The following is a 27,975-nucleotide window of genomic DNA, read 5'->3' as shown; positions in this document are numbered from 1 at the left end:
AGTGGCCCAGGTATCGAGACACTGAAGCAGGAGGAGGAAGCGTGATTCTTGCCCACTGTTGTAAATTTGTGTTCAAAGTTACAGTAATACAAGAGCTGTTTGTTTTCAACTTTGAAAGTAAAATTTTCAAGGAAACACATGATATGCTCCATTAAATGTACAGACTAGAGTATAAATGTTAAATATAAGAGTCAATAGCTGGGGCCGGGCGGTGGCGCTGGAGGTTAGGTGCCTGCCTTACCTGCGCTAGCCTAGGAGACGGACCGCGGTTCGATCCCCCGGCGTCCCATATGGTCCCCCAAGCCAGGAGCGACTTCTGAGCGCATAGCCAGGAGTAACCCCTGAGCGTTACCGGGTGTGGCCCAAAAACCAAAAAAAAAAAAAAAAAAAAAAAAAAAAAGAGTCAATAGCTAGGGGCCGGCGTGGTGTCCCTAGAGGTAAGGTTACTGCCTTGCCAGCGCTAGCCTAGGACGGACCGCGATTCGAACCAACCACCTTGGTCCTGGATCGGCTGCTTGCAAGGCAAACGCCACTGTGCTATCACTCCGGGCCCTTGCTAGCTCATAGGCAATTTCATGTACTGTATTAGCAAGGTCTACTGAAAGTAAAACGTACTAGACTTTTTCCAATGAAATATTAAAATGATATATTTAAACAATAATTTATATTTAATGCATTTATACTCTTTAGTGTTCTTTTTGTTTTACATATTCAACATTTTAATTTATACATTAAGTCTCTAAAACTGACTAATCAATTAGTCTTATTTATCACTAACATACAAATGTCTTGTTTTCATTAGTTAACAGAATGTTGTTCAGAATATTTCCAATTTTATAATGCCCGCAAAAAAAGATAATTTTTCCAAAATTATTCATTTTAGGTGCTGTATTTCAACCCTAATCTTTTTTTTTTTTTTACCAAGAATGAAACTATTTAAAGATTAAGATGCCTTGGGGCCGGAGAGATAGCATGGAGGTAAGGTGTATGCCTTTCATGCAGGAGGTCATCGGTTCGAATCCCCGGCATCTCATATGGTCCCCCGTGCCTGCCAGGAGCAATTTCTGAGCCTGGAGCCAGGAATAACCCTTAAGCACTGCCGGGTGTGACCCAAAAACCACAAAAAAAAAAAAAAAAAAAAAGATGCCAACAGGTAATTCCTTGTAAGTTTATACTTTTGTCAATGTGTGTCACATAACAGTAGAACAACAAAAAATACTGTATTAAAACAAAGCTTTTTTTTTTTTTTTTGTCCATCTGAAAATACTGCAGAGATGTGGAGTGTTTGGGTTTTGAAAGACCTTCTTATAACATAAAATGATTTTGTTTTAGAAATATATTTTAATCTCATCTAAAACCAATAAATTCTGTCTTACTCTTTATCCAGTGTCAACTACCAAATAGGTAAATGAGCCAGAATGAATATAGATGGTTAGATGAGTATACTTTATTAATAAAATACCAGGTGTTAAGAAATGAGGGTATAGAGTCCATACCAAGACCACAAAGAGGCCAGCTTGATAGTACAGAAGGGAGGTTGTTTGCCTTGCACGTGGCTGACCCAAGTTCTGTCTACAACATCCCTTATGGTCCCCCAAGACCACCAGGAATGATTCTTAAGCGCAGAGCAAGGAGTAACCCCTGATCACTGCTGCATGTGGCCCAAAAACAAAACAAAAATGAAGCAAACAAACAAAAAACCCAAGGCCACTAACTTCAGCCGCAAGAACATTTTACGTAACACTCTACATCTACAAAATTCTTGGTGATATTCATGCTTCTGATTTAATGTAATATTAATTGCCGATTAATCAATCAGATTATTCCTGACAAATTGTGAGATCTATTTTATTAAAAAGGTGTTTGATTATGAAGAAGCCTGACACTGTGTTAAAAGAAAAATACAAGAATTTGTTCTGGCTTGTTTATCTTTCTTATCTTATACTTCTTTGTATAGTTCTATTTTTCTTGATAATTTTATAGATTTGTTTATGTAATATTTTGTACGTGAGGGAATCCATACCCAGAAGTGCTCAGAAGTCACTTCCTAGCAGTGCTCTAGAGTCTCATTCAGTATCAGGGACTAATCCCCAGACTTCTGCATATAAACCATGCCCTCAGCCCTTTGCGCCATATCTCTGCCCCTATTGACTGACAGTTTTTCTACATGGTGGAATATTTATCTCAGTTTTTTAACATTTCAGATTCTGATAGTGGAAACAGCTGGCTGAGTAGCTGTTATAGCTTAACAGGTCCTGATAACCTTTATGGAAAATATTAGATAGCCTTTATGAAACAGAGTATACTATTTTTTAGTGCCAGTGACATAGTATGTCACTTTCTTCTTCACATAAAATTCAGAACATTTTTTACAAATAATCAGGAAGTAACAATAAGCAATTTTATTTATTTGGGGCTTTGGTGGTTTTTCTTTGGTTTGGAGGGGGGTCACACCATGCAATGCTCAAAGGCTACTTACAGCTCTGCGCTCAGGATAGTTCTTGGCGGTGCTCTGGAGACCCTGATGCCAAACACGATCCACTGAAGCTTTCTTCATGCAGAAACTTTGGACTTTGCAACCACAAAAATGGGCCCTTTTTTTTGGGGGGGGGGGGTTTGAGGTCACTCAGGAATTACTCCTGGCTCTGTGCTCAGAAGTCGCTCCTGGCAGGCTCAGGGAACCATAGGAGATGCCAGGAATCCAGGTCGGCCGAATGTGAGGCAAACACCCTACTCCTATGCTCTCTCCAGCCCCCAACAATGGGCCATTTTAAAGCACTGTAATTTTCCTTTCAAGACTGACAGCTGAAGCATTCAACGGTTTGCTTCTCAAACCCTGCACAGCAGTAGGGCTGAATGAATTCTGCTAGGTTCATTCCTCAATTTTTCTATACCATGTTGTTGATGCCCAGGAATGAAAGAAAAAAATTGAACTGTGGAGAGAGGTGGAGGCTCGAAGGAAGGTGAGGTCCCGTGGGAGCCAGGGAAGACAAAGAGTTAGAATGAAGGTCAACTGAAAGATAGTGTTGGAGCCAGAGCAATAGTACAGTGGGTAGGACACTTGACTTGCACATGGCTGACCCAGGTTTGATCTTTGGCACACCATATGGCCCCCCATTACTGCCAGGAGTAATTCCTGACCCAAGCCCCTCCTGCCCCCCCAAAATAAGATAAATACGGTTGGAGCGTCTGGAGGAGAGAAAGGAAGTGAAAGGAGGAGGGGGTTATTTTTCTTAAGAGTCTAAAAGCCCTGTTTGTGTTTCAACAGCAACAGATTTTCATTTGACTTGACAGTTAACTAGCTATTCCCTGAAATCCTCCTGGAAAAAATAAACATCTTGTAAGGTTATATTTTGTCTTTCAATGTTAAAATGATCCTACATATGAGTATCGAGAGGTAATTGTAATAAATTCTGATGGCTAAAATTACCCAAATCTCTCTCTTTTTTTTTTTCACAATAACTGCAAATGTGTTTGGTATGGTACCTGAAGAGAAAGGAAAGATTCTAAAAAGTAAGAATAAGACACTCTAAGCAAGGCAGCAGGACCCCTGAACTCAGTAAGAAAGGCCACTATGATACAACTAGGCTTTTTGAGATCTAAAATTTTGTAATCTAGTTTATAAATCAATTATAATTTATGGCCATGTTAGTTTAATTTTCCCACCAAAGCAACAGTGGTCCCTGCTTATTAAATAAGGAATAACATTAAGTTCTTTATTTCAACAAGTACTTGTTTTTTGTTTTTGCTTGTTTGTTTGTTGGGTTTTGGGCCACACCCAGTGATGCTCAGGGGTTACCCCTGGCTATGCACTCAGAAATCACTCCTGGCTTGGGGAGCCATGTTGGACACCAGAGGACCGAACCAAGGTCCTTCCTATGCTAGCTTGCACAAGATAGACGTCTTAGCGCTTGCACCACTGCTCCAGTCCCACAAATACTTGTTTAAAAAAAAATTTGGCAGTAGCCAGAGAAGTAGCACAGCAGGTAGGGCATTTGCCTTGTATGTGGCCAACTCGGGTTTGATCTCTAGCACCCCATTTGGTTCCCTGAATCCCACTAGAAGTGACCCTGAGCATAGAGCCAGCAGTATTCACTGAGCATCACTGGATCTGGATGCTGGTAGGGACTAGGCCCTGAGGCCCCATATGCAATTCTAGGCTAACCAGGTGATTGTTTCACAGCTGGGTCCAAAGATGGGATTCTACTCCGGCTCTGTTGGCCAGGGAGATTTGAGCCATACTGGAGGTTCTGGAGGCTTCCATGGCCACAGCGAGTGGCATTAAGAGGACCACTTGGTGCTGGAAATCAAATCTGGGTTAGATGCTTACTAGACATGCACTCTAATCACACTACTGTTTCTTGGTTCCTCAATTAAAATCTTTTAAGCTCAGATTGTCAATTCCTAGTTCATTTATTTTACTATAGCACATTAGTGTTTTATGCTTGCAGTGTGGAGATGCCCACCACCAGAGTGCTAGGAATCTCCTACCCCATTATTCAAGCAAGTTCCCTTGCTCATTCTGACCCCCAGGACCCTCATATCACAGTTCTCTTATCTCTAACCCCTTGCTTTGTGGGATGTGGTGAGGGCACACCCATAGGTGCTCAGGGCACCACCTGACTTTGTGCTTAGAGGTAACCCAGCAGTGCTTGGGGCAGGTAGGGACCATAAGGACCAGGGAATGGGAACTGAACCAGGATTAGCCACATAAAATCAAAGCCTTGCCTCTTGTCCTAGTTCTCATGCTTTGTCCTTGTATACTTCTCATGTGTGAAGGAAAAAGTGTTTGGCACTTTCCTTTTCACTTCACATAACATAACACCAGCCAGCTCCATCCAAGTTGAAACAAGCTGCAAGATTTCATCTTTCTTTCATAGTAGAGAAATATTCCATTGTATATCTAAGCCATAGTTTTTTTTTAATTTTAGGCACCACCATTTACATTTACATTATTATTATTAATTATTATTATTATTTTGGGGGGGGTTGGGTCACACCCTGCTGCGCTCAGGGGTTATTCCTGGCTCTCCACTCAGAAATCGCTCCTGGCAGGCTCGGGGGGCCACATGGGATGCCAGAATTCGAACCAACGTTCTTCTGCATGCAAGGCGAACACCCTACCTTCATGCTATCTCTCCGGCCCCCCATTTACAGTATTATTAATGGCAGTAGGGTTTCATGCATATCACAATCCATTCCCATACACTCCACCAGTGTCCACTTCCTTCATCCTCTTGTCCCAGTGTCTCCAATATTAGCCCACCATTTCATTTCCCTATGAAAGAAAGCTTCAGTAAGCGTCCCACTAAAGACGAGTTCTCAGGTTCTTTTGACTCTGGGCATCTGTTATCCCCTACTATTTTCTTTATAATCCATACATGAGAGATTGTTTTGTGTCTCTCTCCCTTCACTCAGCAAGAGGCTTTTCAAAGTAAATAATGCCATTAATATTCATTTAAATTTTAGATTTGTTGTTTCCACCTAAGATATTTAGTTACTTTCCTTTATTTTCCTCTGTAAGATAATGTTACTTCATGGTGTTTCAGATCACGAAGAGCCATGTGGTTCCAATCATGGGTCCTTCTGCTGGAATGGGGGAATTTGCTATGTGATACCCACTATTCCCAGCCCATTTTGTAGGTAAGTAAAACGGTGTGGTGTCTGTTATTTATTTTGTTTTTGTCTACCAACTTCTTTGAGAAGTTATAAATAGTTCAAATGGTATGAAGTGTGAAAAATAGTTTTCATACTATGCTCTTCAAACAAAGTTTCGTTCACAGTCTCACATAAAGTTCTTATTTGGTAAGTTTGGTAGTTTGAAAAAAAAAATAACCATGGTAGTTTCAAACCTAGTCAGATTTTTAAATTTTTTTTTTTTTTTTTTTTGGTTTTTGGGTCACACCCGGTGACGCTCAGGGGTTACTCCTGGCTATGCGCTCAGAAGTCGCTCCTGGCTTGAGGGACCAATTGGGACACCGGGGGATCGAACTGTGGTCCGTCCTAGGCTAGCGCAGGCAAGACAGGCACCTTACCTCTAATGCCACAGTGCCGGCCCCACTCTTTTTTTTTTTTTTAGATTTTTAAATTTTTATTTAAAGAAAATGCATTACATAGTTGACATAGTTAATCATAATACATTTGATTCCAAAAAGCAAAAGCAAAGTTATTGAAAAAGATGGAAAGAAAAAATAAAATGGAAGATAAAAGAAAGAAAAAAGAAATGAGCAAGCTCATTTGTGAAAATTATTGTATGACCAATGAAATAATTAAGACAGTGGTAGAATGTTTAGTAAGTTTTTGTTGTTATATGCCCACTCTTTTAAATAGGGGTGTTCCTTTAGGGATGAAAACATCAAACAAATGAGGTTGTCTTTAAATTTAAAGCTATAATACTACAAATTTTAGGGGCATATACTCAGTGCGAGGCCTTCTAGAAGAAAGCCAGTTTCAAATATGGCAACTGCATTTGTGGGAATGGTTAAAGCTGCCAGGCTTTCCCAGAAGAAGGAAGATATTGCGAACAGTGCCTGCACTTGGTCCCCTCCCCCTGACAAAAAAAGCCATGGTGATATCAGCCGAACAACTGGTGATCCTGAAGTGTGGTTAGATCGGTGTTCCTGCAGGAAATTATAGAGGGTCAGTGATGAAGCAGGGCCATTGGGGAAATGATGATTCTGGGTGATGGAGGCAGCAAGCGTGGCTTCAGCAGGGTGGGGGCTTGACCCACCTTCTCCTCATGAGATAGCTACAAACCCACCGCTCCTCCTGAGGTGGCCAGCTTTGTGCTGTGTGGGCTGGTTTTAGACATGATCTTTCATGGCTCAGTTTACATCTTGAATTATAGTCAGATTTTTTAAAGTTCATTTTAGGGAACTCTGTGGATTTATAGTGAATAGTCTATACTTAATATTACTGTCAAAACAGCTGGAGAATTTTGTTATAAAAAACTCCAGCATGAAATATTTTGCTTTGCGTTTTGAAAATATTAATGCCTAGCTCTAGTGGTCCCAAATATACTTGTTTTGTTAAAAAAGAAAATAGGGGGGCTGGAGTGTTAGTACAGAGAGTAAGGCATCTGCCTTGGATGCAGCTGATGTGGGTTCAATCCCTGGTGTCCCACATGGCCCCCCCAGCACCACCAGAATTCCTGAGTGCATAGCCAGAAGTAATCCCTGAATATCACCGGGTATGACCCAAAGGCAAACAACAAAAATATAGTTCTTCTAATTGTGGGGAAAAAATTGTAAAGGGGTATTTTAGACAGAGAGCAGCAAATTACTTGAAAATAGTACTTGTCTGGCCCGGAGAAATAGCACAGTGGCGTTTGCCTTACAAGCAGCCGATCCTAAGGTGGTTGGTTCGAATCCCGGTGTCCCATAGGGTCCCCCGTGCCTGCCAGGAGCTATTTCTGAGCAGACAGCCAGGAGTAACCCCTGAGCACCACTGGGTGTGGCCCAAAAAACAAAAAACAAAAAAAATAGTACTTGTCAAGGCCGGAGAGATAGCATGGAGGTAGTGAGTTTGCCTTGCATGCAGAAGGACAGTGGTTCGAATCCCAGCATCTCATATGGTCCCCAAGTCTGCCAGGAGCGATTTCTGGGTATAGAACTAGGAGTAACCCCTGAGTTCTGCCGGGTGTGACCCCAAAAAAACAAAACAAACAAACAAAAAAAGAAAATAGTACTTGTCCATTGATAGGGCGCTTGCCTTGCACAAAGTCAACCTGATTCAAGCTTAGGTTTCCCAAATGGTCTTCCAAGCCCTTCCAGAAGTGATCCATCAGCACAGACCCAGAAGTCCTGAGCACTCCATATATGCCCCTACCAAAGAAAGAAAATGTACTTCTATAGCTGGCTTCTTGTGAGTTTGGTAGAGTAAGATTTAAGGTCGATATAATACATTTTTTAAAATACAAATTAGCTACTGAATACTATCAGTAGAATCTAGACACTTTCACAGAGCTGGCACCAAAAGACCTCAAGGTCTTTTAGACCACGTGTCTGAATTTGTTCTAGTTTTTGTCTTTAACTGAAACTGGAGATATAGAATCTAGACGGAAGATTTTACTACAGGAAAGGACAGTAAAGTAGTGAAGTAGAATTCATTTCAAAAGAAAAAAGATATTGGGGTTTAGCCTGGAGTCGGGGAGGCAGAGACTCCAGAGACCCTTCATAATTCATATATGATAGAGGTTTTCATATAAGGACTAGGGACTTGTTATATATTTCTTTCAAGTGAAAAGGAAAGAGAGGATGGAGGATAAATAAATTTTGGTACTCACCAGCTACAAAATTTTTCTTTTTTAATGTATTTGCTGAGATAGAGTTGACAATCTAATAAACCTTATACATTCTGTAAAGTTGCACAGCTCCCTGGCTTCCAAACCTGGCACTATAAAGAGAAAGCAAAAGTATAGAGCTAATGAATTTGAGTGATGTTTCTGTCCATGAAATCATTACCAACATAATAGGATAAAGAAAATTTCCAGTGCCCCCAGATTCCTTTGCACCCTGTGTTCTTTATTTACATTTCTTTTTCATTCTCACAAAAGCCTCATTTGAATGGACTCAGGAAACAAGCAAATTAGAGAAAGTTGAGAAATGAAGCAACTTTTCAAAAGTCAATCAGATTTTGAGTACTACTTATGGGATTACTTAATCTTCAGGTTTATTTGTTCTTCTAGGGATATATGATATCACACCTCACATGTAGCAGACATAGGTTTAATCTCTACATCCCATATGTATGGTCCCCCAAGCCTGCCAGGAGAAATTTCTGAGTGTAGAGCTAAGAGTAATCCCTGAGCGCCGGAGCCACAGATACGGGGAAAAAAAAAACAAACATTTCAAAACATATTAACATTTAGTTTCTTGGTCTTGCTGGTGGCTACATGAGCGGGTATATTCTACATTAAATTGCCTTTGCACCTTTGTCAAAAATCAGTTGACCATGTATGGATGATTTCTGCACTATTCAGTTCCACTGATCTGTTTCTGTCTTTTCTCAGTTCCATAATCATAATGACTGCAGCTTTAGAATAAGTGAATTCAATTGAATCCTTAGTTTTGTTCTTAGCTCATTGAATTTTAGTGTTTTTGAATGTTACAACTTTCTAAACATTTGCTGCATCTTACAAATTTTGTTTGTTTTGGTTTGGGGGCCACACCCAGTGGCAAACACCCTACCTGCTGTGCTATTGCTTCAGCCCCACATTTTACAAATTTTATATGGTTTGTTCAGTTCTAAGTTTTTGTTTTTTTTTTTCATCAGTCACCTCACTTTATTCCATGGCTTCTTCCCTGCCTGAGTCTTTCTGCTATCAGCTTTCTTTGCCAAGCAGTTTCCCAGTTCTAAGTTTAAAAGCTTTATTACTACTTCTCAAACCTTTGAGTTTTTTTAAATTATATTCGATTGAGTTGTGGTCAGAGTGTTCAACTTAATATTCATCTGTCTAGTGTTCCTTTAATGCACTGAAAAGAAATGAAAGAATGAATCCACTGCACTGAAATTTGTAGCATTTAGGTTTTGGCGGTTGTAACATAAGTCCATTGATTTGTGGCTTTAGTTCTTGGGGCTCTGGTGGCTTGAAGTCAGGGATCAAAGTGCTGTATGACTGGGTTCTTGTGAATGGTTCTTATGAACTGGGTTCTTGCTTCCTGCTCTGCAGGTGTACAAGGTAGAACTTCTGCCTGGTTTGTTTTGTTTCTTTGTTTTGGTTTTGGTTTTTCATGCATAGCCAGTAAGGAGCCAGCAACCAATTTGCAGAATTACCCTGTGACAATGAGGAGGGGAGAGCATATTCTAGAGCAGGGTCTAAACATTTAAACTACAGGCCACTTTTTTTTTTTTTTTTTTTTTTGGTTTTTGGGCCACACCTGGTGATGCTCAGGGGTTACTTCTGGCTATGCATTCAGAAGTCGCTCCTGGCTTGGGGGACCATATGGGACGCTGGGGGAATCGAACCGCGGTCTGTCCTAGGCTAGCACAGGCAAGGCAGGCACCTTACCTCTAGTGCCACCATGCCGGCCCCAAGCCAGCTTTTTGTATGATGATAGATCCATGATTGTTTTTGTCTTCATAAATGGCTGTAGAAAACAAGAAATGAAACAAATATGTAAGCTTATGCAACCCAGGCTAGGCAGAAAAAAGAACTTGCTGGAGTCTTTTTATGATTACACTAAACATTCATAATCTAATCACTTCCCATGTTCTGGGGCTGGAGAGATAGTACATCAGATTGGGCACTTGCCTTGTACATGGCCGACCTACATTCAATCCTGGTACCCCATATGATCCCCTGAGCCACATTTGGAGTGATCCTTGAACAGTGCCAGGTGTGACCCCAAAACAAAATAAAACAAAACCAACCCCTGTCCTGATGCCATCATTTGGGGGTTGGGACTTCAGTATGCAAATTTTTCATTTGGAAAGGCTTCTTAGATATTCTCAGCCCCTGGACTTGAGGCTCAATTTGGGGGTGGGGGCTCCACACCAGGCAATGATCAGGAATTACTAGTGGCTCTTCACCTACAAATCGTCACCTAAAAATGGCGATAGTTGGGAGACCATATTGAGCTACATCCCCTGTGTTAGCAAATCCTGAGGCCTAGGAAGGCACCAAGTTTATAAAGGCCCTAATTGCCAATGGGAGGGTTTTTTTTAATAGGTGTCTGCTATTACAGGAACTTTTTTAAAGCAGTCTGTACTAGCAGAGAGGACGTTTGAAAAAGTAGCACCTGTAAGAAAAGATGCTTAAAAAAATAACCTATACTCACAAGTACGAGGGCCCTGAAAAAAACCTTGGTTGCCTGTCCATGAGGCATTTGGGAAATAAAGGGATGTAGCATAAATTATTATTTGAGACATAATTGAGCTGACATGTTAAAGATAACTTAGATATAGAAACACAGCCTATGAGTAAATTTGTTTAGATTCAAGCATTTTTATTTAGTCTTACAGAAATATTTTTCATCCTCTAATCTAACTTTACTCTTAGCCCATGTACAGTCATAGTAAGGGTTAACATTTCAGGCCTCAGTTCAGCATGCATAAATCCAAAACAATTCTCAACTGACCTTGTTACTGAGAAACTATTGATAGCAAGAAGCAGCCTCAAAAATAAAACTGCCTGTGTCAAATTATGTTTTGAACAATTTGCCCCTGTGCCTTTTTTGGTAAAATTAGTTTTGTCTGAATAACTTTGTTTGAAAATTATGACTAGTCAAGAAATTGGGTATACATATGTTCCATCTTTTGCTTTGAATAAACGGAACAGAGCTTGAAACCAACACTGCTGGTGTTGCCCCCCTCCCCAATGCAAAATAATCAATCTACTTTTTCTTAATTTCTAACTCTGGCCATGATCATTGAAGAGGAGCTGACAGCTGGCCCACAGAAAGAGCTGTCCCATCATACAGCCATGAGACACCCTGGGATTTAGTACTCTGCAGTATGAGTAGGGGAGGGGACCTGGAGTTTTTAGGACATTGGAAAGGAGTTACACAAACATGAACAAAAGCATGACAAAAGACAGAAATATTTTGACAAAGGGTTTAGTGTTGCATGGCAGATATAGTTTAAATCTGACTTTTGTACAAGTAATTGCTTTCCACTAATTGTCTACTTTCACTTAATTATACCACCTCAATTATAGGAATATTTTAATTTTATACTTAAAATTGTCCTTTGTGAAGTCTTTCTTCTGTTTTTGCTGCAAAAGTTATATCATTAGATATTCTAAACCACGGACTGCAGTTCCAGGGAGTGAGCCAGGGTTAGCTATATCATGGTACACTTTAATAATTGTATGCCTGGGGCCAGAGAGATAGCATGGAGGTAAGGTGTTTGCCTTTCATGCAGAAGGACAGTGGTTTGAATCCCGGCATCTCATATGGTCCCCCGTGCCTGCCAGGGGCGATTTCTGAGCATAGAGCCAGGAGTAACCCCTGAGCACTGCCGGGTGTGATTCAAGGAAAAAAGAAACAAACCCCCCCCCCAAATAATTGTATGCCCAAGACTCTGTGGCCATTAATATTGGTACTAATACACATCTTGTGGTCTATTCCATTTCCAATTCTCACTTTCCATTCCGTTCAGTCCATGTGGTGGGGTTCTGAGACCATGTAATATGAACTAAAGGAATGAAAACAAATTATCACTCTGGCTATATATAATCTCTGGGAAAACTCCAACTTTGATATTTCCGTACCTCAGTGTCCTTGAAAGCTATGTCTTCCAGGTAGTAGATTGAATAGATGTAGAATATAGCACATTCAACTGTAATATGCACAAAAACCAATTTTTATTATACTAAGCTACCTATATTTGAGGATGTGTATTAAGTGGCAGATAATATTATTTTATTGACTAAGATAGCCCACATCTTACACATATTTCCATATTTACTTCATTTAGTAATTTATAGGTACGTTGCTCTCTAATAGAATAGAATAAATGCCGTTAGAACAGGCACATCTTCCTAATTGTCTTAACGTTACCTCCATAAAATGAAGGTCCTGGAATAAAATAAATACTCAAAGATGAGTTAGAACAATAGCACAGTGGGCAAGGTAATTGCCTTGTTTTCATCCAGACCAAGTTGATCCCATATGCACTGCCCAAAGAGATCCCTGAGCACAGAGTCAGGAGGAAGCCCTGAGTACCACCGAATGTGTCTTTAAAAAAAAAAAGGAGAGAACACTCCGCATGCCAGGATTTCTGGGTTCCTTTGACTGGTATGTTGGGGGCTCTGGGCAGGACAGCTAGCCACCGGACCCCTGGGCTGACCACTTAGTCCAGGCGAGCATGACTTCCCCCACACCAGGCGGGTCTTCAGGGCCACGCCTGGTTAATCCGGCCCTGGGGGGAGGGGGTGAGAAATTCCTCCCTAGGCATCCAAAATCTGCAGAGGCACGGCTGGGGCCAGAACACTCCGCATGCCAGGATTTCTGGGTTCCTTTGACTGGTATGTTGGGGGCTCTGGGCAGGACAGCTAGCCACCGGACCCCTGGGCTGACCACTTAGTCCAGGCGAGCATGACTTCCCCCACACCAGGCGGGTCTTCAGGGCCACGCCTGGTTAATCCGGCCCTGGGGGGAGGGGGTGAGAAATTCCTCCCTAGGCATCCAAAATCTGCAGAGGCACGGCTGGGGCCAGAACACTCCGCATGCCAGGATTTCTGGGTTCCTTTGACTGGTATGTTGGGGGCTCTGGGCAGGACAGCTAGCCACCGGACCCCTGGGCTGACCACTTAGTCCAGGCGAGCATGACTTCCCCCACACCAGGCGGGTCTTCAGGGCCACGCCTGGTTAATCCGGCCCTGGGGGGAGGGGGTGAGAAATTCCTCCCTAGGCATCCAAACTCTGCAGAGGCACGGCTGGGGCCAGAACACTCCGCATGCCAGGATTTCTGGGTTCCTTTGACTGGTATGTTGGGGGCTCTGGGCAGGACAGCTAGCCACCGGACCCCTGGGCTGACCACTTAGTCCAGGCGAGCATGACTTCCCCCACACCAGGCGGGTCTTCAGGGCCACGCCTGGTTAATCCGGCCCTGGGGGGAGGGGGTGAGAAATTCCTCCCTAGGCATCCAAAATCTGCAGAGGCACGGCTGGGGCCAGAACACTCCGCATGCCAGGATTTCTGGGTTCCTTTGACTGGTATGTTGGGGGCTCTGGGCAGGACAGCTAGCCACCGGACCCCTGGGCTGACCACTTAGTCCAGGCGAGCATGACTTCCCCCACACCAGGCGGGTCTTCAGGGCCACGCCTGGTTAATCCGGCCCTGGGGGGAGGGGGTGAGAAATTCCTCCCTAGGCATCCAAAATCTGCAGAGGCACGGCTGGGGCCAGAACACTCCGCATGCCAGGATTTCTGGGTTCCTTTGACTGGTATGTTGGGGGCTCTGGGCAGGACAGCTAGCCACCGGACCCCTGGGCTGACCACTTAGTCCAGGCGAGCATGACTTCCCCCACACCAGGCGGGTCTTCAGGGCCACGCCTGGTTAATCCGGCCCTGGGGGGAGGGGGTGAGAAATTCCTCCCTAGGCATCCAAAATCTGCAGAGGCACGGCTGGGGCCAGAACACTCCGCATGCCAGGATTTCTGGGTTCCTTTGACTGGTATGTTGGGGGCTCTGGGCAGGACAGCTAGCCACCGGACCCCTGGGCTGACCACTTAGTCCAGGCGAGCATGACTTCCCCCACACCAGGCGGGTCTTCAGGGCCACGCCTGGTTAATCCGGCCCTGGGGGGAGGGGGTGAGAAATTCCTCCCTAGGCATCCAAAATCTGCAGAACCGCGCGGGGGCTTACGCCCCCGCGCGTCCTTCGTGTATTCAGAATATTCCTTATTCTTAAGTTATGTTTTGCGTATACAGAATGTTCATTTTGTATTCTGCCCTTTACCACACCCCTACAAATTTCTTTTTTACTCCTTAACTCTCTAACCCCCTCTGAAATAATACTAACCTACATTACTCTCTTTAATTCAGTAGTGTACAATCCTAATCACAGTCCAAAGCTGTGCATTTTGTGTGACAACCCCAAACCATTTCAAGATACATAAAATGGACACATATTCTTTAGAATATGTTGTATTTTTTCTCTGACAGCTATGATTCTTACTAAATGTTGTCTTATACAGTGACGATTCTAACTACTTTTTATCTTCTCTTTTTGAGCTGTTTAATAAGGAATTTTGGTGGAAGAGTCCCCCAGTTTAATGCTTATGATTGAACCATGTCATGGGAATCATTGGAATTGTTCTTATGGCCCCCATATGCGCCAATAACACCACGTGGCATTGCTTCTTATTTGCATAGGCACATCAAAATGGGAAAATACTATACATACAAATAAGATCCTACCTAATAGATTTTGGAACACACAAATCTTGTAGTGCAAAGGGACCTTACCCCCTGAACATTGACATAACGACCTGGCACAGACCTCAGAAGAAAGAGCATAATCCATCCTCCCCTGAACCAGGGAAGCCATCTACGAAACATCCAGGCTGGTCTATAACATCACCTGGAAGTAATCCTTTACCACGGAAGACCTACACTGCTCAGACTTCGACCTGCTCAAGAGAGACTTCCCTTAACAATGAGAAGACTTAACAACAACAACGACCTGCTTACAGGACAGGGCTCCCTGCATTGCCCTATGATTGTGAGGTGAAAGGAGAGGATGTTCCACATCCTGACTTCAATGTAAGATATGCAGATTCCAGGAACTTTAATACAGAATCACACAGAGACTGTGTGAAAAATAAAAGTGTGTTGGCATTACAGACAATGTATTGGATTGGACGATCTAGCTTGCCTGGAGCCTAGACTTGGTCTTGTGCCAGGAAACTTCAGGGGTCTGGTCTCTTTGTACTTAGGCCAAGGTTATTTCTTTCCATGTCCCTCATATTTTGGTGGGCCTATGCAAACAACAATTGCCACTCTAACACCATTTTTACTGTGCTCCTTTGACTCTAATCCTTAAAAAGAACTCACTTAAAATTTGAGGGTAACTTAAGCCAATATGCATGTATATGGAAATGTAAGAAAATACTATGCCTGTAATGTTTAAGGGGTTACATAAGTTTTATTGCTTTAAATTACCTTGTGTACAGTTAAGAAATATTATAATGTGTTACAATCTGGGGACTTGAGGGACAAAGTAATTGTACATGAATTCTGTCTTATTTGTCTTAATTTTCTTTGGCTGAAATTTCAAAGTTAAGATATCAGCAAGGGGACTTTTGAGAATTATGTTATGGGTGATTGTCCTTCCACGGTAACTCTTTCTTTGCACCCTTGTTCTCATAATTAAAAATAAAAATTAAAAAAAAAAAAAAAAAAAAAAAAAAAAAAAAAAAATTAAAAAAAAAAAAAAAAAGGAAACAACAAAATCAAAGAAAAGGTCAAATGAATTGTGGAGGAGAAAAAATAGAAGCAGATAAGAATGTGTTGCTCTTATGTCAAGAAAACAGGAAAAAATTAATACAAGCAAACATAATTCAGATTAAGATACAGTAAGAAATACAGTAAGACATTTCAGAAATATCTTTGTAGTGCAGAGTAGATTTGAAATTAGGGCCAGATATGTAGCTTTATTTGCCTTACATATGTGAAACCGTGGTTTCTAACCTTAGTAACACCCCCCACCTTCACACATACACACACACACACCCCATACACACACACACACACACACACACACACATTTGCAATTTTCATTTGAGATTTTCTGGAATTGGGATTTCCCCCTTCTTTAATTTGTTAATATTTTTCATTAGGTTTATAAAAAATCTGCAATTCTGAAAATCTTCTGTTGTTTTGTTTTTGTTTTGGGGCTATATGCCCAGCAGCGCTCAGGGGTTATTCCTGCCTGACTCTGGGCTCAGAAATTAATCCTGGCAGACTCAGAGGACCATATGGGATGCTGGGAACTGAACTCTAGTTGGCCACGTGCAAAGCAAAAGCTTTACCTGCTGTGCTATCACTGGCCCTACTTCTGAAAATCTTAAACTTAGTCTAGCAGAATGTTGGAGTAGGAGAGGGCTTAATGGGGGAAGGGCCATGAAGCAGTTTTAAAAAATACCATTAAAAAAATTTCCCCTCTGTTTAACAGCTACCTCATCCTCTTTACAAATTAGCTCAACCAATATGTGTTAATTAAGTGGGAGCTCCAAATACATAGCTAATCTGGCCATTGAGGGAAAAAAAAGTGAAATACTAATATTTATAGGCCATCTTTTTTTAATATAATTTTTATTTTGATCATAGTGGATTACATATTGTTGACAATAATATTTAGGTACATATTTACATAAAATCAGGGGGGGATTCCCATCACCAAATTGTCCTCCCTACACCTCCATTTTTGTCCTACCTCCCATATCCTCTTCCCTCACCCCTAAGGTTGCTAGAATATGTGGTCTCCTCTGTATCTAGCCTACTACTTAGTAGTCTTGCACCTGTTTGGTCCTGGTGCCTCCCTTATAGGCCATCTTTTTTTAATATTTAAATGACAGACATTTATTAGAATATATAACGGCAAATCTTAGACAGTGATATTTAAGGTACACAGTGACAATAAATGAGGGTCTTTCCCCCACCAGTGTTGTCCTCCCTTCATCCCTGTTCCCAAGCATATATCCCTTATCTCCCTCCTTTATCCCCCAGAATGCTAGTGCATCTAAAAGCATATATGTTAACACTAATGTAAACCTTTTTTTTTTTTTTTTTTGCAGTTCCAGATATTTTTACTAGTGGTTTCTTAAAGGTTTGGAGTCAAAGGAGCACTGTAAAAACAATGTTAGAGTGGCAATTATTGTTTGCATGGGCCCACCAATATATGGGGGTTATGGAAAGGAAAAACTTTGGCCTAAGTACAAGGAGACCTTACCCCTGAAGTTTCCTGACATAAGACCATTTCTAGGCTCCAGGCAAACTAGTTTGTCCAATCCCAGTCATTGTCTGTAGTGCCCATACAGTTATATTTTTCACAGTCTCTGTTGTTGATCTCACGTTTCTGTATTGAAGGTCCTGAAATCTGTATATCCTACATTAAAGTCAGGATGGTGCAGAGCGGCGTCTAATTTCAACTCGCAATTAACGGGCAATGCAGAAAGCCCTGTCCAGTATGCAGGTCGTTGTTGTTGTTTAAATCTTCTCAGTGTTAAGAGAAGACTCTTTTGAGTAAATCGATGTCAGAGCAGCGGTAGGGTCTTCCTTGGTAGAGGATTGCTTCCAGGTGATGTCATAAACAACGTTGGATGTTTCACAGATGGCTTCCCTGGTTCAGGGGTGACTGGAAAATACCCAAACCTCTGAGGCCTGTGCCAGGTCATCATGTCATTGTTCAGGATTTGTAAGGTTCCATTGCACCACAAGATTTGTGTGTTCCTATCTCTATTAGATAAGAACTTATTTGTATGTATAGTATTTTCCATTTTAATGTGCCCATGCAAACAAGGAATAATGCCATCCGGCATTATCAGCACATAAGGGGGCCACATGAACAAATCCAACAATCCCAGTGACCTGGTTCAAACATAAGAATTAAACTGAGGGACTCCATCACCAAAATTTCTTTTTTTTTTTTTTTTGGTTTTTGGGCCACACCCAGTAACGCTCAGGGGTTACTCCTGGCTATGTGCTCAGAAGTTGCTCCTGGCTTGGGGGACCATATGGGACACCGGGGGATCGAACCGCGGTCCGTCCAAGGCTAGCGCAGGCAAGGCAGGTACCTTACCTTTAGCGCCACCGCCCGGGCCCAACCAAAATTTCTTATTGAACAGTTCCCAGCGAGATTGGTGCCTATGGGGATGCTAGAACAAGTCCAACAATCCAATTGACTTGGTTCTTATATAAACATTAAATGGAGGGACACTTCTACAAACTTCCTTATTTAAAAAATAACAGGGAAGGAAAGATAGAGAGGGACTCTCACCAAAATACCTTATTGAACAGTTCACAAAGAGGAGAAAAAAAAGTGGGGAAAATAAACAATCTAACTTAAGACAGTGGACTCAATTGTCACCGTTCATAGGAACTAATCAGAAACCTAGTATGGTAACAACCACAGTTACACAATGAAAGAAGGAAGAGGCCAAGAGGCCGCTGAGAGTAAACAAGTAGGAAAAGAGTACTGTTTATAGGCATCTTGATGCAGTTCCCAATAGATGTTTTTCAGGGAATAATTGAGCCTTGATCAGACCTTTTTTTTTCACATTTTAATTTATCTGATGTCTAATATAGTGGTTTATTATAATGTAATATATCATCTGCTAATATATAGTCATTTCATCTGACATCTCCGAGGATAGTCCAGCAGATGTAATAATAGTAAATAATAATGTTGGAATTTAATGCTATCATCATGTAGTTGAATGATCTCAGTAACTCACTAGCCATTCATTGAAAAGGAGGTGGTTATTCCTAAGAATTTGGTACTCTTCCAGTTTGGTAAATGAACAGTCTTCTTTCTTTGCTGCTTCTGGGGGAGATTTTATATCAGGGACCACGGTTGATGTTCTGACCTTTCAACCATGTTCTCATCTGCTACAGCTTCTCTCCTCTATGTCCTATGTAATCAAGGACATATGATTGTGGGTTTTTTAGATGTCACTTTAGAAAAGTGAGATTTGGATTTCAAGCTATTATTAGACTGTGCATTATGTGCAAAGGTCAAGACTGAGGTGCTCTACAATACTTGGAAATGAAGGAAACAAGAATACTTGCTGCAGTTGAATTATACCAACAATGAGTCAGAGCTGTGAAGGCAGCTCAAAGGGAGGGCATGCCTTTGCATGCCAAAGGCACTGAGCACCCACCCCATCGACCTCAAGTACTGCCAGGAGCAGCACCCCCTGAGCACAAGAATCCCTCCCTCAAAAAATAATTGAAAATAAATTACTTTTAGCTACTCAGTGAAGTAAGTACATTTAAAAAAATAAATATCATCCTGGAATATGACCATTGCCATTATCACGATCTGGAGGTCTCCCCCAGCTTCCATGCATAAGAAGCTAATTAAACACTTTTAAGATGAAGGTTTCATCTCATATTAACAAGGCTTATAAAGATTAATGTCTAAAATAAGCATTTTAAATTATTCATTTCTAGTGAGAAGGATCAGTGACACAGACTTTGGAGCTCCTGTGAGCCTGGCATTCTCCCTGTGGACTGACATGCTTGAGAGGCCAAGTTTATAATTAGAACATTGTTTAGTGAGCAGAAAGGAAAAACAAGAAATATTATATAATTTATATTTCTATTTATAAATTGCTGCATACATTCATCTCTGCCCAGGCAATCATACTCCCTAGAATTGTACTACTTGAAGATTTTTGGCCACAGCTTCCAACTGAAAAATCTTAGTTTAGTTTTGATTTTTGTTTATGGACCACACCCTGCAGGGCTCAGGGCTTTTCGCTGGCTCTGTGCTCAAGGATCACTCCTGGCACACTCAGAACCATATGGGATGCTGTTGTAATGGGTATTAACATGTTCCCTTGATCAAGCACATGGAGACAATCCATGGCAGGAGTAAAGGATGCTTATTCACCATTGAGCTTAGTCCAGACAGCAAGGGTATCTGGAAACATCAGCAGAGTAGTGGTCTCACAAGCCATTTTATAAGACCACAAGGTCATTAGTGATTCACTCTCAGTATTATGCATTGGCACATATATACACCATGGCAGCAAGTACAGCAAAGACATTGGATAAGGAGTAAACCATGGTTATGTCGGAGGAAGTTGCGTACAGCTAGGATATTACTGAGTTCACGCACATCATGATATCTTACCAAAACAGCTATAAGAAGTTTCTAGAATAAGCGGTTTCTTAGCTTGGATGGATTAGGAAACTCATCCTAAGTGTAAACAGTGTGGGCTTCTTGTAACACTTTCCATTTAAAGGCAAAATCATCAATTTAGAGCACATCTTGTAAATCAGTTATAAAATCAAAGATACGTATCATAAATTTGCATCATAACAATGCTGGGGATTGAGCCCAGGTCGGCTGCATCAAGACAAATGTCCTGCTGTACTGTTGCTTTGAAGATTACTATCTCGTATTTACCTTTCTGCCTTTTCTGTGCCTTGGTTTCCCTGATTGCCTAGCAACTCTTCAGGCTTCTTTTCAAGGTGGGCAGGTATATATTTAGTCAGTTTCAAAGACTAAACGCAGCCTTGGTTATAGATTGCTCTGATTCAGAGACTGTATAATTCAGCTGCAATTAGGTACTCTTGTTTCCTTCCTTTCCAAGTATTGTAGTGCACCTCAGGTCATCCTTGTATATCTAACACAGTTTGAATGCAGTTGAGATATGACATAGTGCTTAGTTATCTTTTCTCTTTGTGTCTGTCCTCCTGCTCCCTGATTTCCAAGAAAACGGTCTGTCCACTTTAGTCTTAAAAACAGAACTTTGGGGGCCGGGCAGTGGCGCTGGAGGTAAGGTGCCTGCCTTGCCTGCGCTAGCCTAGGACGGACCACGGTTCGATCCCCCGGCGTCCCATATGGTCCCCCAAGAAGCCAGGAGCAACTTCTGAGTGCATAGCCAGGAGTAACCCCTGAGCGTCACAGGGTGTGGCCCAAAAACAAAAAAAAAACAAAAACAAAAAAAAAAACAGAACTTTGGTTTTAAACCCCCAACATCTTTTCATGTTTGACCATCACCAATTTAAATTTGATTAAAACTACTTTGTCAAAAAAAAAAACAAAGAAAAAAACTACTTTGCATTGGGACTATGAATGTGTCAGTGGTAGAGGACTTGCTTCCCATGCAGCGCATCTGGGGGCTTTTATTTCTGGCACCACTTTATGGACATCTCACGTTAAACATATTCTCCCTCATACAGATCTAAACTAGAGGGCCAGAGAAATAGTACCGCAGGTAGGGCTCATGCCTTGCGTGTACACGGGCCACTAGATTTGACTCCTGGAACTCATAAGATAGCCTGCCTGGAGTGATCTCTAAGCAGAGAGTAAGTCTCAAGCACATAACACTAGAGGTACTGGACAATGACAAAGTTAGTAGGAACTGAGGTGACCTTTGAAAGAGAATTTCCCCAGGTGAATTTCCCATTTTTATGACAGTTTACCTGAAGACAGGCCCCTAATAAGTGCTACACAGAGAGGACAAAACTGCTACACAGAGTGAATAAAAGTGGTACAGCACATGCCTAGTATGTACAAGGCCCTGTGTTCCAACCTTGGTACCTCTTGTACCCTGAGTACCTCCAAGAGCAACCTCGTTGTTGGTGGTCTTTTTTTAATGTCTAATATTAGAAAGAAACATTTACTTGAGAACTTAAAATCAACCTATGTGATCATGGGTATTCTTACAAGCCTCCTGTAAAACATTCAATGATCCAGCAATGATCCCTGAATGCCTCCTACTCTGCTGTAAAATAAATACTCTGACTAGTCATCTTGAAACTTCTCTGGGCCGAGTTGTCAACCCCATCAACTTCCCTGCCCACTGGCCCTGCCCTGTCCAGTGTTCCTCAGTAATTGCACTCTTCCAAGACCACTGATGAGGTCATCCTTGCAGTGAATGTCCTTGTAAGGGAGGAAGAAAATCCTTCCTTGTCCTTCATCTTCAATTCTTAATTTAGAGCCCTGCAGATTAAACTGGCAAAGAGATATTAAAAAAGAAAACTAAGGGGCTGGAGATATAACACAGAAGAAATGCCATTTGCCTTGAACACTGCTATCCCAACTCGATTCCCAGCATCCCATGTGGTCGTTCCCCTTGCCCTTAAGTACCACCAGGAGCGATTCTTGAATGTGGAGCCAGGAGTAAGCCCTGAGTATCACCAGGTGTGTCCCCAAAACAAAGGAATAAAAAGAAGATAGAGGCCGAAGAGAGCATGAAGGTAAGGCATTTGCTTGCATGCAGAAGGTCAGTGGTTCGAATTCCGGCATCCCATATGGTCCCCCGAGCCTGCCAGGAGCAATTTCTGAGTGTAGAGCCAGGAGTAACCCCTGAGTGCTGTTGGGTGTGATCCAAAAACCAAAAATGAAAGAGAGAGAGAGAGAGAGAGGAGAGAGAGAGAGAGAGAGAGAGAGAGAGAGAGAGAGAGAGAGAGAGAGAGAGAGAGAGAGAGAGAGAGAGAGAGAGAAGAAGAAGAAGAAGAAGAAGAAGATAGCTTAAAAGGAGGCCTGGCTTCAATACCTGGCTCCACTAAGAATGAGCTCCCCCACCCCCACATCCCAGAATACCACCACCACTATCAAAATCAAACAAAAGCTTTTTAACCCATGCATAATGTGAGTAGTTAGAGATATATAACTAGAGGAAATATTTGGGATATATATATATATATATATATATATATATTGTATTTTTCTTTTTTTGGGGGGTAGACACACTCTGTGACACTCAGGGGTTACTCCTGGCTATGGGCTCAGAAATTGCTCCTGACTTGGGGTACCATATAGGATGCCAGGGATTGAACTAAGATCTGTCCTGGGTCAGCGCATACAAGGCAAATGCCCTACCACTGTTCTATCACTCTGGTCCCTAGGCCATATATATATATATATATATATATATACACATGTATATGTATATGATATTGAACAAAAATTATTTGAGAATATACTATCCTTTTATTAACTGTCCATGTTTGATTTTAGTAAATAAGTGGGGAAATTCACCAAAATATTACTTATATATTATTTAGTCATATTTTCATCCCATTACTATTATTCTCATTTTTAGTTGTCTCCATTTTCTCTTATACTACCTCTTGAGACACAAAATTTTGGAATAGCGGACAGAATTTTGTGTGTTTTATAAAATCTTTACTATATTTTTTTACTCTTATCCTTTAAGGAAAAGAATACAACTTACTGAACTTAAAAACAAATAACTGTAGTAGAATGCCTGTCTCAAATACAGGCAGAAGATGGGAAGGGGGAGGGGGGAATGTTACACTGGTGAAGGGGGTGTTCTGGTTATTACTGTAACCAAATATGATCATGTTACTTAAATCAAAAAATATATTTAAAAAAAGTAAAAAAAAGAATCTTTTTCAGCTTATATTTTGTTCTGAAATTAAAAAAAATATTTTTTTTGGGTCAACCCGGCAGCACTCAAGGGTTACTCTTGGTTCTTTGCTCAGAAATCACCCCTGGCAGGCTTGGGGGACCATATGGGATGCCGGGATTTGAACCACCGTCCGTCAGCATGCAAGGCAAATGCCATACCTCCATGCAATCTCTCTGGCCTTAAACCGAAATTTTATCTTACTATTTAGTTGGTGTACATTTCTAAATTTGTACTCTTCTGTAGAAAAATTTTCCTCGTGTTGTTTTTTGAACCTGTTGCAAAATTATCAAATGGGAGATAATAAAAAAATTCAATAAAAGTCCAAATATTTTGGAATTTTTATATATTTCATACAAATTCTATATTTTATACAAATATCTTATACAAAAGTTTTATCATTTATACAAATATTTTTTCAGGAAGAAATATTACTTTATTGACTTACCAAGGAAATAATTTAGGAAGAACCATTTGAAGTGTAGTTACAGCTGAGCCTTTTGTTTTTTCTTGTTTAATTTTTATAAGAATGGTTAAAATTGGGCCCAGAGAGATAGCACAGCGGCGTTTGCCTTGCAAGCAGCCGATCCAGGACCAAAGGTGGTTGGTTCGAATCCCAGTGTCCCATATGGTCCCCCGTGCCTGCCAGGAGCTATTTCTGAGCAGACAGCCAGGAGTAACCCCTGAGCACCACAGGGTGTGGCCCAAAAACCAAAAAAAAAAAAAAAAAAAAAAAAGAATGGTTAAAATTACTGATAATGAGCATCTAGAGAAGGCAAGAAAAAGATGTGATGAAATAAATATTTAGTAAATTCATTTTGGTGTACTAAAAGCCATTTAAATGCTGTTAACTTCAGCATAATTGACCTGTTAGGTAAGTTATTAATATAAACTAATAATAACTAAGGTTATTTTTAGTTGGGTGAACTATGACCATAATTGTTGGTTTTTATTTTGGTCAGCAGTTTATTGATTATGATTCAAATAGAAAATAAAATCTTTTCAGTATGATGGGAATGATTTTCTTTTTTTTTTTTTTTTTTTTTTTTTGGTTTTTGGGCCACACCCATTTGACGCTCAGGGGTTACTCCTGGCTATGTGCTCAGAAATCACCCCTGGCTTGGGAGGACCATATGGGACGCCAGGGGATCGAACCGCTGTCCTTCCTATGCTAGCACTGGCAAGGCAGACACCTTACCTTTAGTGCCACCTTCCCGGCCCCGGGAATGATTTTTTAAGCTTGTTTTGAATATCGGCTATTTTGATCTTGGTAAAGAGCTAAAATACACCAAAATTAAATGATTTGCTTTTCTGTTTCTGCTGGAAAATGATGTAGTCAAATAAACCTCATTAATAGTTTAGGCTGTGTTTCCCACATAAAAATTGCTTGGAAATATGGACATTAGATATATTTATGTATGGATATATATTTATATGCATATAGAGAGTTGGCTTGACTCCAAAATAGGGGTCAAATCCATTTAATTTAGAGATAAGAAATAGAGTGAGTTTTGCTGATACAAGCACATACGAATGCTATTACTGCCTAACTAGAGCTATGCTGAGCTGTCCTGTTATTATTCAAGTGTCAGCATTTCTATTATGGCCTTATGTTGTAGTTATAAGAATTTTTTGTAATTTATAGTCTGGAAAAAAAGCACATCATTGTTTCTGAACTTCCACTGAGACTGTTAACCCAGTAGGGAAAAATATATAGCACAAGGATTATATTTCCAGACAAACTACTTAGCTTTTTCTTATCTTAAAAAAATTTTAGAGCAATAGTACAGTTTGTAGTGTGCTTGCTTTGCACGCTGTCCACCTAGGTTCAATCTCTGACGCAACATATGATTCTCTGTGGAAATATTCCCTGAGCACAGAGCCAAGAGTAAGCCCTGAGCACTGCTGAGATGGCCTAAAAACAAACAAACAATCAAACAAACAAAAAGAGGGACTCCTGGCTTGCTGCTGACCCCCATTTAATCCCTGGTATTGCATATGGGTCCCCTGAGCATTGCCAGGAGTAATGCCCAAGGACAGTAACTGGGAGTAATCTTAAGAATTATTGGGCAGGGCTAGAAGGACTGGCTCAAGATATGAAGCTCACCACAAAGAGTAGTGAGTGCAGTTAGAAATAACTACAGTTGGGGCCGGGCGATGGCACTAGAGGTAAGGTGCCTGCCTTGCCTGCGCTAGCCTTGGATAGACCGCGGTTTGATCCCCCAGTGTCCCATATCATCCCCCAAGCCAGGAGCGACTTCTGAGCGCATAGCCAGGAGTAACCCCTGAGTATCACCGGGTGTGGCCCAAAAACCAAAAAAAAAAAAAAAAACCCAAAAAAAAACCAAAAAAAAAAAAATATACTTGGGGCTGGAGAGATAGCATGAAGGTAGGGCGTTTGCCTTGCATGCAGAAGGACAGCGGTTCAAGTCCCAGCGGATGGTCCCCCGAGCCTGCCAGGAGCAATTTCTGAGCACAGAGCCAGGAGTAACCCCTGAGCTCTGGCAGGTGTGACCCAAAAATAAAAAAATAAAAAAAAGAAAAGAAAAAGAAAAAGAAATAACTACACTAACAACTACCAAGACAATGAGACAATGTTAATGAGTGAGAGAAGTATAATGCCTGTCTCGAATACAGGTAGGGAGTTGGGGAGAAAGGAGGTGGGGGGCATTGATGGTGGGAAAGTTGCACTGGTTAAGAGGTGTGTTCTTTTTATGACTGAAACCCAACTACAATCATATTTGTAATCATGGTGTTTAAATAAAGATATTATTTAGAAAAAAAAGAAAAATACTGGGCATTACCCACTATTTATGCACTATTTACCCACTATTTATTACTCACCCACTCTCAAATTTCGGTAAATTTACTTTTTCGCAAAGGTCCCTAAAGTCACTAAGAATCTTAGCCTCAATAAGTGATTTCCTTACCATTTGTTCTCTGAAATTGTAAACCAGGAGCTACTGGATTTTGTAGACTTCTGATCTAAGAGGTAGCTTCCTTTAGCTCTATAGACATTCCTTCAGTTCTATGACTTGTCTGTACCATTTCAATGAGAATTGTTCCAAACATGGAAGTCTAAGAAAGGGCTTAATTGTCCAAGTAATTAGCCTCATTGCATTCTAATTTAGAAAAGAACACAAGGAGATAACTATGGTGCTATGAGAAGTAAGGTGATTTGGTGATAGTTTTGTCAGATGAATGCATCTCCAGGGATGTCTTTCAAAACTAGCTTAAAAAAAGAAAATTCATAAAAGGGAAAACCACGATTTTCATATAACTATAAAATAAAAGGCCAGGGAGGTGTTCTGGGTTCAATCCATAGCACTGCATGGTCCATGGTCCCTAAGCATCACTGAGTGTGGCCTCCCCCTCCCCCCAAAAAAACCCAAAAAATTATGTCTAGGAATCAAAGCTATATTTAACTCACTAGTGAAATAACCAATAAGATATAACAGTTGGGAGTCTAGCAGGAGGAGGTTTGGCAGGCCCACGCCATGCCGGAGGCCTGCTTGGCCAGGCCTAGGGGGGGGTGCGGGACTTGGGTAACCCCTGCACCCCTCTGCCGCCTTGCTCCAGATCTCCAGGGCTTCCCCGGGCCACACGCCTGGGCAAGCCGGTGAGTTGGGTCCCTTGGTGGAGCTTGAAGGTACCCTAGGCCTTCCCCCACTATCCATGCGGCTCCTTAGGGAGGGTCTGGGTGGGGCTCTGAACTTCTGGTCTCCCAGCTTCTTGAAGGATCTCTCCTTCCTGGGAGCTGGGAGTCTAGCAGGAGGAGGTTTGGCTGGCACTGGTAATCTCTGTCCAGTCTACATTCTCAAAATCGCGCGGGGGGCACAAGAAACATTAATAGTACTCTCACAAGAAACATTAATAGTACTCACTATCATTGAATTATGTTTTTATGTATGCAGAATGTCCATTTTGTACTCTGCCCTTTTGCATACCTCTTCATAAGTTCATATTTCTCTTTAACTTCTTTATCTCCTATCATCATTACTCCTCATTACTCCTTTTTTACCCTTTCTAACTTAAGTACTGTTGAGTCCTAATTCACAGACCAAAGTGGTGCCCTAGAGTTAACACCCACTCAACTATTTTAAAAGACATAAAAAGGACACATATCTTTTCAACATTTTATGGGTGTTTTCTTTGATGGCTATAACTTTTGCTAAATATTTTCTTATACAGTGATGATCCCCCCCCCATGTTTTTTATCTTCTCTTTGTGAATTGCTCAATATGGAATTTGGTGTGAAAGAATCCCTCAGTTTAATACTTATGTTTGAACCAAGTCATGGGTCTTGTTGGAAATGTTCTTATGCCCCCATATATCTGATAGCACCACGTGGCTTTATATCTTGTTTGCGTAGGCACACTAACATGGGAAAATACTATACATACCAATAAGTTCTTATCTAATA

At 41.3% G+C, this 27,975-nt stretch overlaps 1 protein-coding gene across 1 annotated transcript in view; it reads left to right on the top strand.

Moving 5' to 3' along the window:
• The first annotated feature begins 1,143 nt into the window (after positions 1-1,143).
• The window catches only part of NRG4 (neuregulin 4), a 55,092-nt gene continuing 28,260 nt past the window's right edge, over positions 1,144-27,975 (top strand). The window contains 2 exon segments of the mRNA XM_049781994.1: positions 1,144-1,153; positions 5,550-5,643. Coding sequence (XP_049637951.1) covers positions 1,144-1,153; positions 5,550-5,643 — 104 coding nt within the window.

Source organism: Suncus etruscus, chromosome 1 (genome assembly GCF_024139225.1).
Source record: "Suncus etruscus isolate mSunEtr1 chromosome 1, mSunEtr1.pri.cur, whole genome shotgun sequence".
Taxonomy (NCBI): Eukaryota; Metazoa; Chordata; class Mammalia; order Eulipotyphla; family Soricidae; genus Suncus; species Suncus etruscus.
The sequence above is the reverse complement of the archived record's forward strand: the minus strand, read 5'-3'. Positions and strand labels throughout refer to the sequence as shown.